The 19992-nt window shown below is 35.9% G+C and overlaps 1 protein-coding gene across 1 annotated transcript in view; it reads left to right on the top strand.

Annotated features, from left to right (window-relative positions):
* Nucleotides 1-19743, top strand: part of GAS2L3 (growth arrest specific 2 like 3) — a 30753-nt gene extending 11010 nt beyond the window's left edge. The window contains exons 2-9 of the mRNA XM_024751335.1: nucleotides 316-361; nucleotides 5306-5474; nucleotides 6630-6745; nucleotides 9018-9159; nucleotides 13283-13346; nucleotides 14247-14385; nucleotides 16776-16883; nucleotides 18409-19743. Of these exons, the coding sequence (XP_024607103.1) occupies nucleotides 338-361; nucleotides 5306-5474; nucleotides 6630-6745; nucleotides 9018-9159; nucleotides 13283-13346; nucleotides 14247-14385; nucleotides 16776-16883; nucleotides 18409-19737 (2091 nt within the window). The 5' untranslated portion in view covers nucleotides 316-337 and the 3' untranslated portion in view covers nucleotides 19738-19743. The remainder of the gene's footprint in view (nucleotides 1-315; nucleotides 362-5305; nucleotides 5475-6629; nucleotides 6746-9017; nucleotides 9160-13282; nucleotides 13347-14246; nucleotides 14386-16775; nucleotides 16884-18408) is intronic.
* Nucleotides 19744-19992: the final 249 nt, after the last annotated feature.

The raw sequence follows: 19992 nt of genomic DNA, 5'->3' as shown, positions 1-19992 counted from the left end.
GTTTTAAGGTAAGCTAAGTTTTATTGTTAGTTTTATTTTACTAGTCAGATGCTTCAAGAATTACTTTGATATTAGTGCCAGAAACTATATATTAAAGTGTGTTTCAGATTTTCCATTTTCAAATGAGGAGTACTTTTATGAAGTAAGAAACGAGGAGTATGATTGCTTTCTCCTATGGTCAAATTATTCCAAATAGAAAAGTACTAGGTTTTCAGTCAGATAGGAGAATAAAGTAGATTCCTTGTAATTTGAGGGTTTGGGGGAGTAGGAAAGCTACCATTGTCTGCATATTAATGTTTTGTTTTATTTTCATAGCAGCAATATCATTTCAGCATAGATGACCATGCTGCCTGCAATTCAAGTAAGTGGTTTTCTTGGGAAAATATATATTTAAGTTAATGAGATTAATATAATAAGATTACAGTAGTTAGAAAAAAACTAAAATTATCACAAAAATTTTGTTTTACTGTTTTTTTAAGCATCAGATTTAATAACACTTTTTAAAATTTTCACTTTCTAGTTCTGAAAAGACTTTAATATTAAGCTTTCATTTATACTGCATATTTGTAAGAATCAAAAATATCTTAGGATTGGTGGGTTCATCGTATTTGTACTACCCTGGGAAAAGAATTGGAATAGTTTGTGATTTTCTTCTCATTACAGTTTAGTATATGTTTGTAGTTAAAAGACCTTTCAATGAAAACAAATATAAATTCTTAATTTTAGATAACTGTACATGTGCCCTGTAATGCCTGTAAATAATGTGTCATTAAAACTTAAAATTTAGAGTGGTTTTTTTTTGTTAGTTTTTTGGTGAGGGGAAGCAAGATGGAGGTAATAAGACAAACCAGAATGATCTTACATTTGATTGATTTCCAGAGTTGGTATTTATTCTTAGATCCTTTAAAAGTTTTCTTTCTTTTGACATAAATAGAACATGACTGAATTTTAACTTAAAGATAAAAATCACCTTGAAGGTCTACCTAGGAAGATGTAAGCAGCTGATAATAAAATTTGCCTTTGAAAGTGAGAATTTTAGAGTCAGTCCGATTTTGTGTCTGATTTTTGTTCTGCCATTCTGCTTGTGAGATCCTGGCAAGTTATTTTACCTCTCTGAGTTCCCGCTCCCTTGCCTCTGAGGTGAGGATAACAGCGCGTATTTTTCAGGGTAGTTGTGAGGAATCAATGAGATAACATGAGCCAAGTGCCTCCTGGAATGTGTTGTTACCTAGTAGGCACTTCAGAACTTTGGTTGTATCATTGGTACAACGAAATTATCTGGATGTAAAGCTGGAGATTATAACTGTGTCGTGAAAGTTTTTTTTTTTTTTAATTAAGAAAGAAGGCTTATCAAGATAGCAGTGTGTGATAGCCTAGAGAAGATAACTTATTTATAAATTGGTTAAGAACAATTCTGAATGGGATGCTGCTTTCTCCCTCCTACGCTGTGCAGCTATATCCTCCTACTCTACTAGTAAAGAGTTCTTTTGTACTGTTTTCCTTTGGGGACTTGGGAGTCCATGGCAGTCTTCCAAAAGGTCTTACTCTTCCCCTTTGGGGTCTTCTCTAATCCACATTGAGTATGCTCAGAACTCCTTATTTCTCAAAACCAGTTTTTAATCTGATTACTTCTGTTCATCTCTTTTTATCCAAGTCTCAGAATTGTCATCAGTTTCATGTTGATTATATTTTCTCTATTCCTTATAAAGTGCTTTTTATCATTGCCACATTGACCATGTTTTTCTCATTTCTCTCCTAATGGCCATTAATACTTTAAATTGGTGATTTTTTTTCCATAGTGTTTTCTTATAGTTCCACGAACCCGTCTCTGACCTAGATTCCACAGATCTGTCCCCCTATTGATACTTCTCCAAGAGTACCCTTGACATCCCTCACGGAAGTTTTTGCTTCTCTCCCTGGTGAATGTGAGAACTTCCTCGATTTTCACCTCTTTGCTAATTAGGCTTCATTTTTCATAAGTGCCTTGCAGAGAGGAGACACCCAGTAAATAGCTGGTTTCTTATTCATTTAATCCATGAAGGTCTTCCTTGCCCCTTTTTTATGTCCCTGATTCTGATTAGTAAATAAACTTACAGTCTAAAAATCAGTGAACTAGATAGTTCCTAATCTCTTTTGGGTCATAGACCCTTTCCAGAATCTAACAGAAACTATGAACTCTCTCTCTCTGAGAAAAGGCCCATTTGTACGTAGGCCTAAATTTTTGCCTAAATGTAAGTTGTTTATATACTGATTCAAGTTCTTCTGTAGACTGCCTATGGTTAGGAATCTCTGCAGTGTGACAGCTTTCAGCATGATTGAGAACAATCTTTATACATGCAGGTTTTGTTATTAACATCTAGCTTTTAACAACATTAATATGCTACTGACTAGCCCAGGTTTTTATAGTTTTCTGCTTGTAATAATAGGAAAATCCAAGTACTCTTCTCCCTAATGTGGCAAGAACTTAGAATGACTTTTGTTAATTTTAGCTTCTCCATTTTCATACATGATATTTTCAAAACCACCTTCCTAGATAATGTACATGTTTCCTTGACAAACGTTTGCATCTTCTCTGCCTTTTGTCAGCTCAGCCAAATGGTTAAAGGACAAATAACATTCTGCTGACTGTAAAATACCATTTATTGTAAGATGCATCTTGATTTTGATGGTACAAAGAGTCATTTGCTAGTATCTGTTTCTCAAGTATTCAACTAATATTTTTGACTGCCTATCATGAGGTAGGTCTTATACTGAGTCCTGGGATTACAGAAGCAAGACATTCTTATGAAGGGAAGATTTAGATATTATATCTTTGCTATACTCCCTTTGAAGTAATTCTAAGAGAATTTGGGGAAATAACATCTTGTTTTTTTCCAAAAACTTTATGGGATCCTCATGTATTTAGAAGTTAATTCCCCAAATCTCTACCCTCAGTTTCTGAAATAATGCCCCTCGAATAACAATGTTTCTCTTAGTATTTGGGTATTTTTATTAAGTTTTGCTACTCCTGCTTGCCTCTTGTGGTATATATTCATTGTCTTCCTTTGCCTGTGAGATTTTTAAAAAAACGTGTTTATTTCTCATCATAGGAGGTTGGAAGCAGCTCTTTTCTTCCCCTCTATGTTTGTCTGGGTTAACAATGGTGTTGTTACGGCTTTTGATTTGGTATAGTAACACTTGCCTCAAATAAACCTCAGTAAGTTTAATATATTTCGGGGGGGGGAAATTATCTACATTGAAAAATCAAGACAGATTCACTTGGTATTACCTATACTTATGCCTCTTTTTAAAAAACTTTAAAAATTTTTTATTTTAAAGCAATCACAAACTTGCAAAGTGGTTGTTAAGTGTAGAGCAGAGATTTGAACCATTTGAGAGTAGGTTGCAAATCTAAAGTCCCATTACCTCTGGTACTTTAGTGCATTTATCGCGTGCAAGGACTCCCTCCTATACAGCCACAATGAAATCATCAGAATCAGGATATTAGCATTGGTACAGAACTACTAATACTCAGACCACATTCAACTATTTGTCAGTTGTCCCAATAATGTCCAGTTCAGAATCACCTGTTGCGTTTAGTTGTCGTGCCCCTTAGTCTTTATTAGTATTTGCTTTCTTTAATGACCTTGACACTTTTGAGTATTACAGACCAATTATTTTGTAGAATGTCCCTCAATTTAGATTTGCCTGATGTTTTCTCATGATTAGATTCAGGTTATGCATCTTGGCAGGACTATCACAGAGGGATGTTGTGTTGTCTCGTTGTATCCTGTCAGGTGCCTATGATTTTGATTTATCCTGTTGTTGATCATGTTCACCTGTGTCACTCGGTTAAGTTGCTGCCTGGGTTAAGTTGCTGCCTGATGAGTTTCTCTACTGTGAAATTACTTTTTTCTCTTTGTAGTAGGTATTTCTGGGGAAGTACTTTGAAAGTATATGGAAATCTCATTCCTCATCAAAATTCCAGTTTATTCATTTATTTATATCTAGGTGGACTCAGAGTTGTCCATTTTATTCAGTGTGTTATAATCCACTTATATCATTATTTTGATGCTCAACTTTTTCTTGATTTAGCCAGCAGAAGTCCCTTCAAGCTGACTTCTGTGTCCTTTTGCATGTTCCTATCATTCTTTGAGCACTTCTTTGCTTTCTGGTAAAACTTACTTGATTCCAACACCATAGGGTTCATTCTAGTTTTCTCAGTCTATAGTTGCACCTCTTTTCTTTGGCAGTGAGAAACCTGGCTCCCATTTGGTAAATCCCCGTGTATGTAACCCGTCTCCCTTTGTTGCTGCCACCTCTCCCTGAGCTGATGCCCTTCTTAGCTCAGTTGGGCTCTGACACCCTGCACTGGGATGTTCCTCCGTTGTCCCCAGCGGGCACCCTCTTTATCCTGCTCAGGGTCTGATGCTGCACAGGGCCGTTGCCATACGTGGATGCCCTGTCACCTCACTCAAGCTCTGACCCTCCATTTCAAGCTGCCCTCCTGTGAGAACCCCTTTATCACTTCACTTGGGCTCTGATACCCCTTCCTGAGTTGAGATTTGACACAGTCTTTTCTCTAACTAATCTTATATTAAAAGTATATCTAATTGTATTTCAAAATTTTGCAAGTGTTGGTTTGATAGCATGTTTCTGTCAGTTTTTATTCTAAACCAAGGATTGACCAGGTAGTAAACATTTTTAGCTTAGTGAGTAAGTAGGCAGAATCAAAGCTATTATGTAGGTACTTACATAACTACCATTTTAAAATGTAAAAACCATTCTTAGCTTGTGGGCCATGCAAAATCAAGTGACAGACCACATTATTTAGAATTTTTTTTTTTAGATAACACTGTTATTATGATTTAAAGTTTATAAAATGCCAACTATGCATTCATTCATTTATCCATTATTCAACAAATATTGTTAGGCCCAATGCTAGATTCTACAAAGATGTAGCTTATAAGGCAGGTATTATTAATTCATTTTACAGCCAAGATGCTGATACTCTGGTCAAGTAACTTGTTAAACTTATGCAGCTAAGAAGTGAAAGAAAAAAATTATTTGTTGACTTTCATCCCCTCAGTTTGATGGTAGAACCCATTCATTAATTAGGGATTCACTTACATTTATCACAGAATTGAATACGGAAAGTGTCTCAAGTATCTAGGCTAATAGTTTGCTTCTAGTTTATTAACTTTCTGTGAGCTGCTGCAGCTCTGTATATTAAATATGGTCTGTAATTCATTATTTAAATATAAATGTTAGGCATGCTGACTTTTAACAGGGTTGCGTCCATTCAGTTGGTTGGTGTTTTCTCTAGGTGTGGTTTGGAGAAGACCTGCCTCTAAGTCCACGGAGTCCTCTGACCCCCAGACATGGGCCAGGTTTGGCTGATGTTTGTCAGTATGATGAGTGGATAGCTGTGAGGCACGAAGCTACCCTGTTGCCCATGCAAGAAGATCTGTCAATCTGGCTCTCTGGTTTATTAGGTAAGGCTTGCAAAGATGCTCAAAATTGTAATCTCTTATTCAGTAAATGTTTATTGAGAATCTTACTCTTTGTCAAGGAATGATAGTTCCAGAGGCTGGGGATCCTCTAGTGATGGAAATATTTGATGTCCTTTTTCTCACCAAGCTTACATTCTAGTTGGGAAGATATTCTGATTCACCCTGACCCTCGGGGCTTGAATAGTAAGCAAGTTTGAGGCTTCATGGAAGAGGTCAGTAGTAAGAGCTGTGAATAATCAACATTTTAATTGTTAATGTTAAAAAAAATTTTAAGTGTATAGGTCTAATTTGGGGGTCTGTATTTTATTGATTTCTTTTTTCTCCTTAAACTTGTGTAAGGCATGAGATTCTGGGTGGAATATATGCTGTAGTTAAAATGATTCCTGTTTCTGAGGCTTCGAGGGGCAGAGGTATATGAAACCTAGGAGGAAATGTCAGCTTGGAGAAGGCATGGCATCATATTTCTTTACTCAGTTAGAGGGACATGAGTGCTCTGAACTTTCTCCCTAGAAAAAAATTCTCTTTTAAATAACAGAATTTCATGTAGCATTGTAAGGTTTTCGTGAGGAGGAATATATATGTATAAAGCTCATCTATGGTCTTTGAAGAGAATTAAAAACGCACTAAACACTCACTCTTATATCAGTTTGAAGATTTGGATAATTTCTTAAAAGTTTATTATGTAATAATGCTTCCAAATAAGGGATTTTAGAGGTGAAAAGTTGGTATTTTCTGAGTGCTTGTTACATTGTTATCTTTAATTTTTACATTGCAACAAAGACCATCTTATAGAGAATCTTACTTGTGCAAGCAGTTGTAATGTGCAGTGAATCAAAACTTAACCTTAATAGTGGATCTCGAAATATAAAACACTTTGGTGTTTTTCAGTGAAATAAAGTAGATGTCATTTATTTTTCCTGTGCTTCTACACCACAGATATTTTTGTTTCAGTTGACTTTCTCTTAATTTGATATTATCTGCTGTTTTAACTGTACCTTCTAAGAGTGAAAGCTCAGAGTCTGATCTAATATTTGCCTACTGTTTCAGCTATAATCCGATTACATTTAATTAAACTTTAACCATATTGTTTGAATTTACTGTTTCTAGAAGGCTCTTAGCTTTGAAATATGTTTTTAGGTATTGAAGTTAAGGCAGAAAGGTTATTGGAAGAACTTGATAATGGAGTACTGTTATGCCAACTGATTGATGTTCTTCAAAACACGGTGAAAACATGCAACTCTGAAGAACCAGTGGTAAGAAAATGTTTGACAGTAGTGATTTAATACCTTGGTACATATTGATTTGCTTATGTACATTTCTTATCATCTCTACAAGGCTGTAAACTTCCAACGCAACTATATGTAAAATCTTGGATAATTTACTTAATCTTTTTGAGCATCTGAAAAAATATTCTCACTTGTAAAATGGAGATATTAACATTTACCTTGTAGGATATATTTTCGAGGATTCAGCAACATTAAATGAGATAATATATAGGTAATGGTTAGCTTATATAGATAATGCCTGGTGCATAGTAAATATCTAAATAGCTAGTTCTTCTTGAGAACAATAATAGTACCTTCCTTATAGGATTCCTGTGAGAGTTAAGTGAAAAAAGAGGTTGTGATGGTTCCTGGCACACAGTTAAGAGCTATTATCATCATCTTTTTATTCTTTATATATTGTCTTCATGGTAAATTCATAAATATTGGCTCAATGAATAATACTTTTTTTAGATACTTTTCTACCGTTGACCCTGAAGTTGGGATTTGAGGTAGATAAGGTTTCCTCTCTTTTCATCAAATATGGTTATTTTCACTCGTGGGATCTGGTGTCTGTGAGTGTGCATTCTAGATATTAACATAGTGCTGGTGGAAATATAAAGTAGTACCATCTTTCTTGGGGGACAATGGGTAACATATATCACATTGAAAATAAAGCACATCCTTTGATACGTAACGTAATTCTAATTCCAGGAATTTATTCTAAGAAAATAACCACAAATTCACAAAAACGACTGTGCAAAAAAAATTAAGAACAACCTAAGTGCTCATCAGTAGGGAAGTTGTTTAAAATTAATTATGGTACTTAAATAGAGTAGAATATTATCTATTCATTAGAAATGACTATTTTAATTTTTGTTTTTTTTTTTTACCTCAAAAGATGCCTGCAACCTATCATTAAGTGTGCATGCACACATACACAAATCAGATTGCAGAATAGCCTGTTTACGTAGCATTCTGTAGGTACAGATGTACTTGTGAATGGAGATGTCTTACTGAAATGTGGATAAGAAGATTTCAATTGATACTAACCATCTTTGTATTTGGCTGTGTTGATTTTTTTTTCCTATATACAACTAGAAAAACTCACAAGGTTATTGTAATCCTAGAAAATAATAGCAACAGGAAGGAAACATAAGGAACTGGTAATAGTGTGGTTCTCTCCAAGGAGAGAAAGAAACTGAGGGGTAGTGGTAGGAGAAAGACTTATACTCTACTGTGCCCATTTCATTTTAAAAAATCATATGCGTGAATTTCTTATTCAAGTAAAAATTTGAAACAAAACTAAAAACCCCTCAGCCGGGCTTCCCTGGTGGTGCAGTTGTTAAGAATGTGCCTGCCCCAGTGCAGGGGACGCAGGTTTGAGCCCTGGTCCGGGAAGATCCCACATGCCGCAGAGCAACTAAGCCTGTGTGCCACAACTACTGAGCCTGCGCTCTAGAGCCCGCAAGCCACAACTACTGAGCCCATGTGCCACAAGGACTGAAGCCTGCATGCCTAGAGCCCGTGCTCCGCAACAAGAGAAGCCACTGCAATGAGAAGCCTGCGCACCACAACGAAGAGTAGCCCCCACTGTCCACAACTAGAGAAAGCCCGTGCACAGAAATGAAGACCCAATGCAGCCAAAAAAAAAGAGATGAATAATTTCTAAACAAACCCAAACCTCAGCCTCAGCAGGATTATCTGAATACTCTTGGTCCAGGAAATAAAGATGAATTAGGATTCTGTAAAACTTAGCTTGTCAGTTTTCAAAGAACTTTAATTAAGAATGGGCTACTACTTCCTTGTTTGAAAGTCTCCTCAAGAAACTCAGAACCATATTTATGAATCTGCAAATAAGGAAGTTAGCAAAATTGAGACTGTGTAAACCTTTAACATAGCAATAATTTTGTGTTTGTATTGAATTCTGTTTCGAGAGATAAACTATAAAGATGTGCTTTGGAATTATTAGACTGTCATTTTTTATCTTAACTAAGACTCTCATGTCATTTTAAAAAGAAAGGTTAGAGATGCGTGATCCTGCTGCTAAATCTTGACCTGACTGTTTTCCTAGGAATCATTTTCTAGAATATGCTTAATGAAAAGCAAAATAAAATGATATTTGAAGATGCCTTTTTCCTCTAGTGCTATGCACTTTTTAGTTACATTCAATGCACTGAACATTTATTTAGTAATATTAAAATGGATATTTAATGAAAATGTCCTTGATGCATGTTTGAAATTATTCTTTTGTCTTTTCCAGAATTTTCCAATGAGAAAAGTGCCCTGTAAGAAAGATGCTGCATCAGGTTCGTTCTTTGCTAGAGACAATACTGCGAACTTCCTTCACTGGTGCAGGCACATCGGCGTTGATGAGACTTACCTCTTTGAATCTGAAGGTTTAGGTAAGTGGTGTTGTTGTGTTTAATGTTTATTAGGATATTTTTGTATGCCTCACTTCTAATTTTTCTTTCCAAGTAAGGACTCAAATGCCACATCTCATTTTACTAGAAACATTTATACTCTAAATATATGTAAACAATTGGAGAATCAGATTCCAGATCAAATGTATGATAAAAGCTTTTCATTTATGTTTTAGATCCTATATATCTAGAATGGCCTGGACATATTTTACTTCCTAAATGAGTTGGCTATGGGAAGGTTCTGGATTAAGGCTTAACTAATTAATGTTTTCATCAAGACTTACTCTATCAAGTCTAAATTACTAGTAATTTCTTTTTAACTAGATAATTACAGAAATAACAGAAGGCCAAATGATGTATGTTCATGGTGTTTAGATTTATCTCGTAAATAGCAGCTGCCAATTTGGTTATCTAAATGGGCTAATGCTTTTAAAAAGTCATGCTCTATTGAAGAATTATTGATGTATTTTCTCATTTCATTTAAGTCAACAGAAACATCTGTGCAGTGACCAAAGTGAAAGCTATCTAAGTTTTAGACTATCTATATATTTCCTCAAAGTATTTATGTGTGCGCACGCGTGGGCGTGCGCGCACACACACACACGCACACACACACACACACACACACACACACACTCACAGAATTTATAATGTTTTGATAAGAGCAGTAGCATACCAAGGGCGGGGGTCATGGGAATAGTATTCGGTCCTGGTAGAGAGAAGTATTTTGTCACTGACATTGCTTAGAATTGCCGGTTCATGGTGATAATAAAAAGCAAACCAGCTTTTTAGTTGGTTTCATTATTGTTTTAGGTTATTAATGTTGTAAATATTTCTATTGACCATGCACACCCTGTTGCCTGCAGACAGGTAGCTGTTCCCCACTGTTACCTGTTTAGTATGCCTCTGGATATTCTTATCCAGTGTAGAATTAAAACTAATGGATTGCTATTTTACCCCCCAGTTTGCACCCTGCTTTAATCCAGGTGTGCTGATCATTAAGCATATTAGGTTTCTTTTTATTCATAGCATTTAAAAAAATTGAGGTATGTTCACGTAACATAAAATGTATCATTTCAAAATGTAGACTTCAGTGGTTTTTAGTATACTCACGATTTGTGCAGATATCACCATTATTAATTCCGGAACATTTCCATCACTCCAAAAAGAAAACCCATACCTATTAGCAGTTGGACCCAGTTACTCCATATCTCCATCCTCTGGCAACCACCAGTCTACTTTCTTTCTCTATAGATTTGCTACTCTGGACTTTTCATATAAATAAAATCATACAATATGTAGCTTTTGTGTCTGGCTATTTTCAGTTAGCATTATGGGTCATTTATGTTGTAGCATCTAACAGTACTTCATTCCTTTTTATGGCTGAATGATATTTCGTTGTATGGATATACATTTTTTAATCTATTATCAGCTGATGGACATTTTGATTGTTTCTATTTTGGGGTTATTATTAATAATCCTGCTATGAACATTTGTATGCAAGTTTTTGAGTGAACATATGTTTTAAATTCAGGGATATACCTAGGAGTGGAATTATTGGGTCATATGGTAATTCTGTGTTTATCTGTTTGGGGAACTACCAAACTGTTTTCACAGTGGCCACACTATTTTACATTCCCACTAGCAATGCACAAAGATTCCAATTTCTTCACATAGTTGTCAACACTTGTTATTATTTTTTAAAATTACAGCTGACCCTTGAACAATCCAGGAGTTAGGGGCAGCGGTCCCCTAACCCTGCAGTCAAAAATCTGGATATAACTTTACAGTCAGCCCTTTGTATCCACAGTTCTGAATCCACAGATTCAACCAACCACAGATCTTATAGTACTGTAGTATGTATTTATTGAAAAAAATCCATGTGTAAGTGGACCCACACAGTTCAAACCATGTTGTTCAAGGGTCAACTGTATAACCATCCTAGTGGGTGTGAAGTGGTATCTCATTGTGGTTTTGATTTGCATTTTCCTAAAGACTAATGGTGTTGAGCATCTTTACATGGGCTTATTGGCCATTTGTATATCTTCTTTACAGAAATGTCCATTCAAATCTTCTGCTCATTTTTGGGGGAGTCAGTTGTCTTTTTTTGTAGACTTGTAAGAGTTCTTTCTTTATTCTGGATATTAGGCCCTTATTAGATATATGATTTGCCAATATGTTCTTCTGGTCTTTGGGTTGCCTTTTCACTTTCGTGATAGTGTCCTTTGATGCATAGAAGTTTTTAATTTTGATGAAGTTCAGTTTATCTTTTCTTTGATTGCTTGTGCTTTTGTTGTCATATCTAAAAAACCATTGCCTAATCCAAGGTCACACAGATTTTCACCTATATTTCCTTCTAGGATTTTTATAGGTTTAGCTTTTACATTTTGGTCTGTAATGCATTTTGAGTTATTTTTTGTATACTGTGTGAAGAAGGAGTCTAAATTCATTCTTTTGCATGTAGATATCCAGTTGTCTTAGCACCATTTGTTGAAAAGACTTTTTTCCCCTTTGAGTTGTCTTGGCACCCTTGTTGAAAATCAATTGAACATAAACATGTGAGTTTATTTCTGGACACTGTTTCATTCCACTGGTCTGTATGTCTATCCTTAAGCCAGTAAACGCTGTCCTGATTACTGTAGTTTTGAAATTGGGTAGTATGAGTCTTCCAACTTTGTGCTTTTTAAAAGTTGTTTTGGCTATTCTATATTTCTTACAGTTCTTTATGAATTTTATCATCAGCTTGTCCATTTCTGGAAAAAAAAAAGGCTCTTGGAATTTTGATAGGGCTTGCACTGAATCTGTAGGTCAGTTTGGAGAGTATTACAATAACAATATATGTCTTCCAATCCATGAACATAGGTTGTCTTTCAATTTATTTATATCTTATTTAATTTCTTTCAACAATATTTTATAGTTTTCAGTGTACAAGTCTTACAATTCTTTGGTTAAATTTATTCCTAAGTACTTTATTCTTCTTGAAGCTATTGTGAATGTAATCATTTCCTTAATTACATTTCAGATTGTTTATTGCTAATGTATAAAATGCAATGACTTTTGTATATTGATCTCATATCCTGCAACTTTGCTGAACTTGCTTATTAGCTCTATTAGTTTTTCTGTAGATTCTTTAGGGTTTTCTAAACAAAGGACCATATCACCTGTAGATATACTTTTCCTTCTTCCTTTCCAGTCTAGATGGCATTTATTTATTTTTCTTGCCCAAATGCCCTGGCTAGAACCTCAAGTACAATGTTGAATAGAATTGGTACGAGTGGACATCCTTCTTTTCCCTGGTCTTAGCCTCAAGGAAGACATTCAGTCTTTCACCATTAATAATGATGTTAGCTATGGGTTTTCCAGATTTCATATTTATAAAGTTCTCTTCTGTTTCTACTTTGTTGAGTCTTTTTTTTGTCATGAAAGGGTGTTTGATTTTGTCAAAAGCGTTTTCTGTGTCTACTGAGATAGCTGTATGTTTCTTTTCCTTTATTTTATCAATATGGTGAATTATATTGATTGATTTTCATACGTTGAACCAACCTTGCACTTCTGGGATAAATCTCACTTGCTGCTGGATTCAGTTTGCCAGTATTTCATTGAGAATTTTTTACATCTGTGTTCATAAAGGATATTTGTCTTTAGTTTTCTTGTGATGTCTTTTTCTGACTTTGATATCAGGGTAATATAGGCCTCACAGAATGAGTAGAGAAGTGCTCTCTCCTCTTCTATTATTGGAAGAGTTGAAGAAGGCTGTTAACACATAGTCCTGTGCTAAAGATAGTTTAGAATAAAATTGAAGTGATAACGTTTCTTCAATAATATCTCCTGTTAAGAGATCTGAAATATTAATAATTTAATGTTACTAAGGTCTTAGTTTTTTAGACTTAAAATACTACACAGGTAAGCATCCATGGTAAATTTTAATCTTCTGGTTGATCATTTTCTTTTTAATTTCAGGAAGATGATAATATGTAGAAAAAATAAAAGTCTTTTCTGAGTCTCCAAATAAGTAATGCTACTGTCTTTTCTTTTACTTCTTTCATGCCATAAATATATTTGCCTATTTAATTTGCCCCCTAAAATATGTGGTCTTATTTTTCAGTTTTGCACAAAGATCCGAGACAGGTGTATCTTTGTCTTCTTGAAATTGGTCGAATTGTGTCAAGGTATGTATTCCACAATATTTCAGAATTTCAATGTCATAAACATTTTTTAAGCTGCTTTATTTTATCGAGAACACTATTTTCTATAAATGAAAATAATTTTTGATTGGAATAAAGGTAACTTAATTTACTGTTTTTTCTTTCTTTTTGTTTCTTTATTAACTTTGTTCTGTTCACGTGAGCCATGTCATGTGTCAACATCTGCTTGCTCATGTAGCTTGCCTTCATTTAGTATTAAACTGTAAAAGTGGATACTTACATTTTTCAGATCAAAAGTAGAGTAAGAGGGCTTCCCTGGTGGCGCAGTGGTTGAGAGTCCGCCTGCCGATGCAGGGGACATGGGTTCGTGCCCCGGTCTGGGAGGATCCCACATGCCGCGGAGTGGCTGGGCCCGTGAGCCATGGCCACTGAGCCTGCGCGTCCGGAGCCTGTGCTCCGCAACGGGAGAGGCCACAACAGTGAGAGGCCCGCGTACCGGAAAAAAAAAAAAAAAAAGTAGAGTAAGAGCATGCAATCTTTAAGCAGTTCAAGGTGAAGCAAGTCCTTTAGACACAAAGAGGGTCTGATAAGAAGGCTGAGGCCTGGTATCCTCCATACCTAGCTCGACCCCATCTTCACTCACGAGATGACTTATTTTTTGAAAGGTACGTTTAGGATCCCTGATTGAATATTGGGAGCATTCAGTAACCCAAATATATATATGTTATGATGTAAAGATGATAATCTGAATTTTTGGCAATCTGTGGGACATTATAAAGCATTTCCAGATGTCCCAGGGAAACAACTGGTAGAAGAGAGTCATACAGACTTTATTTAAAAATAAAAGATAACCTATTGTGATATACATGGAAGTACTTGGCTCAGACTTCACTTGTTTGATGAGATCTCATGATTGGTTTTCAGCTATGGGGTTGAGCCACCAGTATTAGTAAAATTTGAGAAAGAAATTGAGCTAGAAGAGACCTTACTTAATACTTCTGGGCCTGAAGATTCCATCAGCATTCCAAAATCATGCTGTCAGCATGAAGAGCTCCACGAAGCTGTAAGTAATTGCACACTTTCTTTCAACTATGATGCGTCAGAATCTCATAGTTCGCCAAAAGTGTTCCTCTTTCATTTTTATTATAATTGAAGAGGGAAAAAAAAGTAGCATGAATGAAAGTATTTATTGCAGTATTACTTATAAGGCTGAAAAATTGGAAACAATGTAAATGCTCTCAAATTGGGCAATGGCTAGGTAAATTAGGATTTACTATTTTAGCAGAAGAATCATTTTTGGTAATCATTATGAAGACTATATAGCAACAAGAAAAAAGTTTACTTTGTGAAAAGTATGTATCAGAACAAGGAGAATGAAAATAATTGATATTAGGGTAGTACCTTTACAGATGATTTTAATTTCTTTAGCTATTTCCTTTAATGTTAAAATGTTAATTACACAATAGCTAAAACCAGAAGAGAACATTTTTTATTCACAGCACTTACTCCTTTTAGGCTCACCAACTTATTTAGATTGTGAGTTAGTGCTGATTTGTACTGCTGAATATAAGTGGTATTTGGATATTTTAAACAAAGAAAATAAGTGACCTTTCATGCCTGCAAGCTTGTTATGAAAACTAAAGGGAACACATTTCTTTAAATATATATGTGCTATATGAATATATTCAGAGTCCACCTACACATATGTGACCTGCTGAGATCTTATGGTCATGTTTAAAATTAAGGAACAATTACCTGATTCATTATTTTGAGTGCTGTTAAGAAATATACAACTGCAATTCTGTGTACCTAAGAAACCTTAATGGATAGAAAATAATTACCTCCTTTCAAATTACTTAGTTATCTAACTTGTAAATGGTTCAAATAATTGTAAATTCTTTACCCAAGTTCAGAATATTTTTTAGCCATCTTATGCATGTGGTATGTATGTGTGTGTATGCATGTGTGTACATATGTGCTTATATAACCAAACTGAACAAGATAAACTTCATTGAATCGCTTATGAAAATCAGTTCTATTTATGATCATGTTATTTTGTTAAATGAATGATGTAGGGAGATAAATCCAGATCCTTCTGATCAGGCCCGGGTGAATCCACGTGTCCATTTTGTGTAGATAATTAAGACACTCATAAATTTCTGTTAGTGCTCAGGTAAATTGGGTATATCTGAAGACTTTCTTTAACATCATGCCTAAGTGCAATTAAGTGTATTTGTTTAGATATACTCTGTGTGACAAGTAGTTGAGAAAAATATACTTTTTCAAAAATATAATTTTAGGAAAACAAAATGGTTTCCATAGTGGCTGATATGTGACTTTTTTTTTCAAATCAAACATATCTCAGCAAATATTTTCATTTAATCAATTTATATTAATTTCCATGTTTTAAATAAAGAATTTCTGAATTTTAATTTTTATTCCAGTTTTTACTTTTTTTTTTTGCGGTACGCGGGCCTCTCACTGTGTGGCCTCTCCCATTGCGGAGCACAGGCTCCGATGCGCAGGCTCAGCGGCCATGGCTCACGGGCCTAGCCGCTCTGTGTCACGTGGGATCTTCCCGGACCGGGGCACGAACTCGTGTCCCCTGCATCGGCAGGCTCTCAACCACTGCGCCACCAGGGAGGCCCAGTTTTTACCATTTTTAAGATATTTACTGCAGTTAAAAATTCTGTAAGCCCCTTGAGGATTAGAGGTAGGATTTTCTCCTCAGTTCTCATCTCCTTAGCAGACTATTGAAACAAAGTGAGTGCTTTTAGAAAAATGCCTCTTGAGTTGAAATTTTTAGAATTTACCTAGTCTTGGGTGAATATTGGATTGGCCAAAAAGTTTGCTTGGGTTTTTCGTAAGATGTTACGGAAAAACCCGAATGAACTTTTTGCCCAGCCCAATAGCTATAAATGCATCTCTGCCTATTTTAACAGTAACTTTGGAACAAATCTGGATATTCCCCCATACATACAGTATTACTTTCACATGGTGTTAAGGGACAAGTGAAAATTCCTGGTTAAACTTTATCTAACGGGTCCATCTTTGATTTGACAGATATATTAATCGAAGTCTTAAAACAATTCAAACTTAGTAACGAACTGTTTCCTATGACTGAATGAATGTATTTTTAATTGACTTCACTGTGTACACATTCACAGACCTTCTCCGGTGATCAGTGAGTACACGACGAGCCTGATTGCACTTGGGCAGAGAGAGAGAGAGAGAGACTCCAGACTTCCTCACTGTTAGGTTTTATTAGATTAGCTAATGTCTAATCTCAATATTTGACAAGTAAAAGAGAAGAGATAATAAATAGTTGAACTGTCTTTAAATTTTTATCTTTGAGTTTGATTTTCCCAACTATCAAATAACCTTGCATTTTAACATTAAACAAAATAGTTTTTGTCACAAGCACTAAATCTTGTTGTTTATTTTTAATCTTAGGTTAAACACATTGCTGAAGACCCTCCTTGTAGTTGTTCTCATCGATTTTCTATTGAGTACTTATCTGAAGGACGGTATCGACTAGGAGATAAAATACTTTTTATAAGAGTAAGTCTACCGTTTACATCCTGTTTAGATCTTGTTTTGAAATTGAATTTATTGCTTTACCAACCTTCTTTTGTTCCCCTTTTACTTTTTAAAAAATTGGAATAGAGGATGTTATTAATGGAAGAATTTCACTGTATAGGAGGAAATATATGGAATATTTTCAAGAGTATATAATGTGTTTAGGTAAACATGCTTAACACAGCAAACAACTAATTAAGCTAAGACTGTTTGGACATTGAATATAATTGGGGGAAAAAATTTTTGAATACCTCAGGTAACTTATTCCATTTTTTAGATTTCCTAAAGAGGAATAATTTTCCATCATAAGAAGAAGAAAAAAGCAAAACCAGAACATCTAATAAGATTAGATGTCAGTAAGAAGAAAAAGAAGTAGAAACATTGCAGTTGATAATAATATAGACTTTGGGTCTTAAGTATGAAGCCTTTTTTTCACTGACACAGCATCAGCATCTATACTAATATGCTAATATACATGCTTATTTTCTTCCTTTGTCCCATTTGCAATCTAAAATTGATTAATTGTCCCCTTTGCTGATAAGGAGATTGAAGTTTACCTGTTCATCATTCTGTCCACGTATTGATACAAGAGCTGTTTTATTCCCAATTTAGGAATGTAATATAAAAGTATGTAAAAATTATAATTTTACCACCTATATTTTCTTTTATTTCATATATTATCGTTAGTTCCCCATACCCTGTTCAACTCATATAGAAACAGGTATATGCATTTTGTCTTTTGATTAGATTTCTTTTCTTAAGCAGTATGATATAGTGATAGTGCTCAGAGCATGGGATTTAGAGTTAAAATTTGCAGAGCAGTCTCATACAACTTTGCAGATTTGCCTGCTGAATGAATAGGGGCCTGAGTCCGTCCAGCTCGGGCTGCGCTGGCAGACCCAGGATATATCTTATCAACACAAAAGCACCTTTTGGGTTGGGCAGCCTGGTGCGTTTGAGGCCAGGCCAAGCTGTGTGGTTTGAGACAGTTTCCTTAATCTCTCAGAGCCATAATTTTCTCATCTGCAAAGAAGAACTAGTAATAAATTATATCAAAGTTTTTGAAAGATTAAATTGATATGATGCATACGAAAGTAATTTGTTAAATTCTAACATACAAGTTTTGGTAGTTTTTACCTTTCTTCTGTAATTATGTTTTTCTTTAGTATGAGTCTTTTTTTCTCTCCTCCCCTCCTTTACTCTCCCTTTTCCTTTCTTCCTTCAATATTCAGTCCTTGCAGTTTTGCGTATTAGTAATTTGGAGTTTTAGGATGTGTAAATATCTTCCTGACAAACTGGAGGATTCTCTATTGTTAGCTGCATGATTCAATATGAGTTAAATTTGTTACTTTAGTAACACAAGAAAGAGACTAGCAATTTATAGTGAAGCTGGTGGCAAATACACTGAATTTCATAGTCACAGACATCACAGACTGTGACTGCTAATGAACCGTAACTGCACCTTACAGTTTTACAGCTTTACTTTTTACTTTCTTTTGGGGGAAAGATGCTTCACGGAAAACATGTCATGGTCCGTGTCGGTGGAGGCTGGGATACTCTTCAAGGATTTTTGCTTAAATATGACCCCTGTCGAATATTACAGTTTGCTACACTAGAACAGAAAATTCTAGCATTTCAAAAAGGAGTTTCTAATGAAAGTGTGCCTGATTCGTCCGCCAGAGCACCTCAGCCTCCTGAAATGAATCCTTTGTCAGCAGTTAGCATGTTTCAGAAACAATATTCAAAACCTGGCACACCAATTGGTATTCCAAGGAGCAAGGAGAAGCAGGTATGTCTGCCAGGTGTGTTGCCACCAGCATCTTCCCTGAAAGGCGGCAATCTGGCCTGTGGGTCAGTCCGTTCTAAATTTCCAAATTCTCCAGCAGTGTCCTCTCATCTCAAACTCAGATCTTCAAAGGGCGTAACAAAGAAACCGGAGGCTCCTTCAAACAATGCATCACCTTCATCTGCTTCTTTAAATCCAGTAGGTAAAAGCACTTTCTCACCAGCTTTATTAACAACTGCACCTTGTGTATCTGAGTCGTTGAGAAAATGTATCTCATCACCCAGTACTCCTAAGGCCAAGCTTATTCCAGCCCAGAAGTCAAGAGATGTGCCTGAATCTACACTTTTGCCAAATAAGTGTTCTGGAAAAATTGAACCAAAGCATTTGAAACACCATCATGTGTCTTCCAGGGATTATGCAGTCTCTCATTCAGCTGCACGTTTAAATTCACCATCAAAGTGTCCAAAGCCACCTAAGGCAAATCTGCACGTAAGGCCTAACCCTTCTCCTTCTTTCCAGTCTCCTGCAAAAGTGACAGCATCCAGTTCCAAAACGATAACCACGGGTCTGAGAACACAGTCTCAGCCACGTGTTGGAGCTCCGCAAGCGGGGGCAATGCCAGCACAGAAACTTAAGTCAGCCTTGAATTTAAACCAGCCACTTTCTGTATCCTCAGTTGCTCCTGCAAAAGCTGCAGAGAAGTCGAAAGATAATATGGTTTCAGTTGCCAAAAAGCAGCCTCAGAGTAAAAGCACGTCCCAGAGGACAGGACCCAGCTCCTCCAGGTCCCCGGGCCGTACCCCGCTGTCCATTGTGAGTCTTCCCCAGTCTTCTGCCAAAGCACAACCTGAACCAAAGTCAGCACAGACTGCCACCAAGAGCCAGTGCTTAGCCAAAGGGCCTCCCAAAAGTGGCAAAGCCCCGGCTGCAACCAGGAAGCCACCCTCATCTGGCAAGGAGGCAGTTAGTGGAGATAAAAAACCTGCAAAGAAGAAGGAAGACAATGATCATTATTTTGTTATGACTGGAAGTAAGAAACCTAGAAAATAAACATAATGTCATTCTAAGAGAAGAGAGGAAAGAGAGTGGGTGTGTTAGCTGCACACCTTAAAAATTTCTTCTATTTGTGTTTATCCAAATAGGTTCAGACATTAAGTACAATAAGATGGGGGTAGAGGTTGGGGCGAGGAGGGGCTCATCAGAATTCACACACCTGAATTCACCAGAAGGTGCCCTTTTAAGGTGAACAGTGGTAAAATCACCGGGAGATTCTTATTAGTTATAGACATTTATATGATTTTCAGT

This window comes from Neophocaena asiaeorientalis, unplaced genomic scaffold (genome assembly GCF_003031525.2).
Source record: "Neophocaena asiaeorientalis asiaeorientalis breed wild unplaced genomic scaffold, Neophocaena_asiaeorientalis_V1.1 scaffold318, whole genome shotgun sequence".
Classification (NCBI taxonomy): Eukaryota; Metazoa; Chordata; class Mammalia; order Artiodactyla; family Phocoenidae; genus Neophocaena; species Neophocaena asiaeorientalis.
The sequence above is the reverse complement of the archived record's forward strand: the minus strand, read 5'-3'. Positions and strand labels throughout refer to the sequence as shown.